We start from the raw sequence: 6,000 nt of genomic DNA, 5'->3' as shown, positions 1-6,000 counted from the left end.
TGGCAACCGTCGCCAAAACAAGGCCTCTGCTCCAATCAGCAAGGTTTATATCGGGCCAATGAGGCGGAAACAGGAAGGAACTCCCATGGCTGAGGGGGCCGCGAGAGCACACGAATGGCCACAGCGTGGGTCAGGTGTGGAGAAGCCAGGGAGAGTCCGAGAGAGGGAGAGAGAGAGAGAGAGAGAGGGGAGAGAATGACCAGTCAAAATGTGGTCACTCCGTATTTGCATGGGCTAGTCCCACGTGGTCAATAAAAGTCGGTCTGGGTTTTTCCAGGTCTCAGCATATGTGTGTGTGTGTGTGTGTGTGTGTGCATCCGGTGTGTGTGTGTGTGTGTGTGTGTGTGTCAGAGATGGGGAAGGGGGGTGTAGAGGAAGTTTGGCGGAAAAATCCCAAAGCCTGATTGATGTAAGAGCAGAACACACAGATAACAATCTTCCTCCTGTCCAGACCAATTCACCTCATGGAGCCAGGGACACAGAGATAGGATGCTCTGGGCCTAATTTGACATTTGGTATCTATTTGGCTCTATGTAGAAGATAAAAGGAAAGAGAGGGAGACGGGGAAAGAGAGAGAGAGTGAAAGAAAGAAAGAAAGAAAGAAAGAAAGCTAGATAGAAAGAAAGAGTTTAGGCATCAGAAGCCAAGAACTCTTCGTTTGAACTCTGGAATGCGCCAAAGATTCAAGAAACAGATTCTAGAATATTCTGCATGTTCCGATATACCTTCTCCAACAAATTATTCGAAACATATTTCATAAATCAGGTGCAATGACTAAATGGACAACAACAAACCAGACTTATTCTACTGTCTCATGTCAAGAAAAGACAGCATGGTAACATAAACTGTCGTCTGAAGCAACTAGACAGTGAATGAGAGCAGGACTGCTGTGTGTCAACACGGGAGATTTGGAACCAGCCATCGGTCATATTATTAGACTCACAGGCAGACAGAGAGTAACTCAATCACCCTAATCAGAGTCTCACGGCACTATGTAGTGGAATACTCTGTGTGAGGTACGCACATGCGCACACGTGCACACGCGCACACACACACACACACACACACACACACACACACACACACGCACACACACACCCACACACAGACACACACACACACCTCTTTCCCAGAGCCCACCAGAACTTGTCTAAAGTATGCACATAAGTATGCACATGCAAACCAAGGGTCACACACAAATAGACAGATGGACATGGACATACACACAAATAAAACACAGACACACACACACAAAAACACACACACCCTTCCCTTCCCCAGAGGCTATCAGAACTCTGTTCCGGATGTGTTCACTTCCAGAGAACCCCTCCGCCCCTAAAACGCGCGCACACACACACACACACACACACACACACACACACACACACACACACAAACACACCCCACCCCCTGGTCTCTCCTCCTCTTACGGGAAGTGAAGCTGGCAGGCGGGCCGTGAGGCTGTCAGGAATGCAGACACTGCTGCACTGAGCGCAAGGAAAAGAACGAGGGATACAAAGAGGAGAAGGAAAGACGAGAACAGGATCAAAAGAGGATAAAAAGAGGAGAGTAGGAGGAGGGGGAAAGAAGGATAGATAAATGGACAGAGAGAGAGAGAGAATACTAGAAAAGAAAAGTGACAACATAAAAAATGTAATAAATAAATAAATAATAATAAAATGTTCAAAGTTGAAAGCAGGTTTATAATGACCCATGTTTTGAGCTTGTTTGTTTATCTGTTGGTTTTAGCTTTTCATCCATCTATTTTCTTTTCTGTCCTATATCATTATTTTATTTACTTTTGATACAAATCTGAGTTTTTGTAGAGCGCTTTGGCAATATTGTAGACTACACAAACACACACACGCACGCACACACGCGCGCGCGCACACACACACACACACACACACACACACACACACACACACACACACACACACACACACACACACACACACACACACACACACACACACACACACACACACACACACACACACACACACAAACACACACCAGTGCCCTATAGTGGGCAGCACCAAAGAACAAGCTGTGGCCACACGCACACACACACATGGCCACACACAGCTGTCTGATTGTTCACATACTTTCTCAAGAGAAAAAAGATAATGTCACAATACACACAGCCACAGCCACACACACACACACACACACACACACACACACACACACACACAATTGCACTTAATATCTAGAAAATGTGGAATGTGGGAATGTTGGTCATCATGACCCACACATACACTTCGGAGGAAGCTTTCAGTCATGATCTTCTAATGAACCATGAAACATTTCTCCTGTACTGACATTTAAATGTCTTGTCTTGTGATCCCATTGTCCATGCTTGTGACAACCTGTGACTTGTGAAATGATGTCACCTCCTCGTACGGTGCATTTCGGTTTGTGTTTATATTCATCATAACAGAATGAGTCAGACAGCATGACAAGACAACATGACGAATACCCTTCGTACTGTTCTGACAACTTACCACTCGCAAGACAAGTGCAATGGACAACGTCGGGATTACACCATTGGTGTATCAGACATATGAGAGCAGTTCTTCTGCAGCTTGTTCCTGCCCTTTTTCCAAGTCCTCCAAACATTTCCAGCACCAGGACATTGACTTCCTACACATTAAGAGCTAAGACTTCTAACCCAGCATAAAGAGCTTTTAAACTCATCACAAAGCCAGCAACTGACCACGATGCAAACACTAAGAGCAGAGGTGGGTAACATGGCTTCACAGAGTAAAAGTCCTATTTTTGGTCCAACCATTCAACAAAACCAGCTGATTCCAACTAGCCTGATTCTGCAGCCATAGATGAAGTAATTAGTAAAACCGACTGTGATATGGGCACAGGTACCCACAGGGGTTGCCCTCCTCTATCAGAGCTAAAGCTAACCACTAAGCCACCAATGACCACTGTGCAAATGCTGAGAATTGAGCTAACTGCTCAAGCAACATACAGCCTTCAGTAGCCTAACCACTAAGCCATTAATTAGCACTGTGCAGATGCTAAACTGAAGGCTAAACCCAAAGCATAAATCGCTAAACAACACAAAGTTTAGCGCTAAGCTAATTGTTAGATATAAGACTGATCCTCAAAGGAAATGTAGGCAACCAGGATCTTATATAACACATACAGAATGCCGTTAAGAGTAGGCCTACACACACATACAGAATAAGAAAATAGTCTACTGACTGAGAGACAGTAAACTACAGCAATGCCATCAGGCAGACCATGCAAAGCTGGCTACCAAATCACCATGTTGCATCAGAAAACATTGAGGTATTCTGGGGGATGTAGGCTAAATATATTGTCATCTGCATGTTCTCCTCACCTGTTGCATACAGTCTGCACTGAGCATGTGCGGGAAGCCCACCTCAGGAAGCAGGGGCGGCGCCTCCAGAGTCTGGTCCATCATCATCCCTCACATACACCAGCTCCTGAAGGAGAGAGAGAGAGAGAGAGAGAGAGAGAGAGAGAGAGAGAGAGAAAGAGAGACAGACAGAGAGAGAGAGAGAGCGAGAGAGAGAGAGACACACACAGAGCCTTTAAAATCCCTTCCATGATGCCAAGATCATGCCAGAAAAATCATACCACATCAATGAAGCATCCATAAGTTGGATACTTATCTATGGCCTCAAACATCTTGTCTCCATGTACACAGAGCACAAAAGGGAGAGAAAGGGAGAAAGATGTTGTGCTTCATAATGACAACATTGTAATACAGATGCTATGACCACAATTCCCATTTTTAATACTCCTATGATTACACTAATACAAAAATAAATAATACATGACTAATGCTCCGAATATTACTAAACTGAACTTTCATTAGTAAACAGAGACAGAAGAGTGTCAGACTTTGTGTGTGTTTCAAAGACAGTGAAAGAGGCAGTCTGTCGCTTATTTCACATTTGGCATCTGTGTCTGGTGTTGACATCTGTGGTCGGAGTGTCTGGAAGTAGGAGAGCTGGTTCTTGCATGTGTGTGTGTGTGTGTGTGTGCGTGTGTGTGTGTGTGTATGTGGATGCCGATTCTTTAGAAGTCATATGGCAGTGTTTCCATTCATCCATCTGGAATTAATAACACACACCACACAAACACACACGCGCTCTCTCTTACAAAGACACGCAAACACACACACACACAGAGACACACAGAGACACACACACACACACAAGTTGTGTTGTAAACAGGAAGTGTGCAAACAGGGGGAATGCATGCAACACACAAAACACAACTCTGGAAATCAACAAGCAGCACAGATAACCATTCTGCAGAACACACACACACACACACACACACACACACACACACACACACACAGAGAGAGAGAGAGTTACGGTAAGCAAAGCAGTCTGCTCAGCTGGGTGATACTGCTTCTTCAATGACAGCACAGGACAGCAAAGCACTATGGCACGATAGCACTTAGAGGCTATGACCCATGTATCTGTTTACCACCATTAAAATGACCACTCACCCCAGGAACTTCACCTCTTGCCTCAACCTCCTGGAGTAAAGTGGAAGCATCAGTGGCAAGGGAACAACTCTTTTCAGGCTGTGTGTGTGTGTGTGTGTGTGTGTGTGTGTGTGTGTGTGTGTGTGGGGGGGGGGGGGGGGGGGGTCTAATGGCACCTGCCGGGCAAAAAGTCCTCTCCAGCGCAAACAACATGCTATCCATAAATTGTTCTACCCTGCATGTCCGGAAATGACACACACACACACACACACACACACACACACACACACACACACACACACACACACACACACACACACACACACACACACACACACACACACACACACACACACTCTAAGCCAAGGCTCAGTGTCTGAGGTAAGAATGACTGCGTCTGACATCAACAGGCCATTAACCATGGAAACTAGCCCAGATGCTACTGGCACTGGGTCAGTGCGAGTACCAGGGTCAGCTCTGTTGCTAGCAACACTGTGTGTTAGCACAGCTGACTAAGCCTGTGCTTTTCACTTTTACATCATACTGTAAGGTAGCATAATGTTTCACTGACTGAATGGCTTGTATTTTTTTTACACTTCAGGTTAAGGAAGAAAAAAAGACAATTGAGGTTGTTCCCTTCAAAAAATAGGCAACCCGATTAATAATTACCAAATGTGTTGATGATAAATTTAACTGTCGATAAGTAATCAGAAAATGTAATAATTGTTGCAGCCCTACTGTGAATCAACACATGAGAACACAAATAAAGTTGCAAGATGCACTAAATGTTGGATACTGAGTCTGACGTTGGTGCTTAAGATGCTAAGCAGCATTTGAAAAGCAGATCATTCCCATCAATATGGTTGCAGCTTGTATTATGATTATTGTGATTGATATTTGTGTATTAATATTGCTATGTGTCATTTTACTGACACAGGGAGCATCACACTGTACGTGCATTTAATGGTACACCCAGCAATCTGTGTCCAGTGCACTGAAGGGAACTGAAATGTTTTCATCTGTGACACTGGCTTACAGGAACTTCCTGGGTAGTTTCTTATTAATGTAGCAACCTGTGGTGTCAAACACAAGACAGACCCAGGTGTTCAGGGCAACAACAGTGACAGCAACAAATCTATCTCAAGATCTGTTTTTCAGTGTGTGTGTGTGTCTCTCTCTCTCTCTCTCTCTCTCTTTCTCTTCCGCCGGCACTGCCCAAAGGCATTCTGGGAGAATCCTCTGACAGTGCCTGGCACCCCTACTCTCAGCTCCAGCATTCTGTGTGGCACAATGCCTCTTTACTTTCGCTCTCTCTCTCTCTCTCTCGCGCTCTCTCTCTCTCTCTGTGTGTATGTGTGTGTGTCCTTTTGTTAAACAGCTGCCACACTCAAGCTGCCCTGAGCCACAGCCACACCACTATCACACCAACCCACCCACCCAAGTACACACACACACACACACACTCACTCTGAATTTCATACCCACAATGATTGCCTAAATAGCACACACACACA

At 45.0% G+C, this 6,000-nt stretch overlaps 1 protein-coding gene across 2 annotated transcripts in view; it reads right to left on the bottom strand.

Moving 5' to 3' along the window:
* LOC134068516 (fibronectin type-III domain-containing protein 3A-like) overlaps positions 1-6,000 on the bottom strand; it is a 30,468-nt gene that overhangs the window by 21,631 nt on the left and 2,837 nt on the right. For both annotated transcript variants that reach the window (XM_062524180.1, XM_062524181.1), the window contains exon 2: positions 3,362-3,467. In XM_062524180.1, coding sequence (XP_062380164.1) covers positions 3,362-3,448 — 87 coding nt within the window. In that variant the 5' untranslated portion in view covers positions 3,449-3,467. The remainder of the gene's footprint in view (positions 1-3,361; positions 3,468-6,000) is intronic.

Source organism: Sardina pilchardus, chromosome 21 (genome assembly GCF_963854185.1).
Source record: "Sardina pilchardus chromosome 21, fSarPil1.1, whole genome shotgun sequence".
Taxonomy (NCBI): Eukaryota; Metazoa; Chordata; class Actinopteri; order Clupeiformes; family Clupeidae; genus Sardina; species Sardina pilchardus.
The sequence above is the reverse complement of the archived record's forward strand: the minus strand, read 5'-3'. Positions and strand labels throughout refer to the sequence as shown.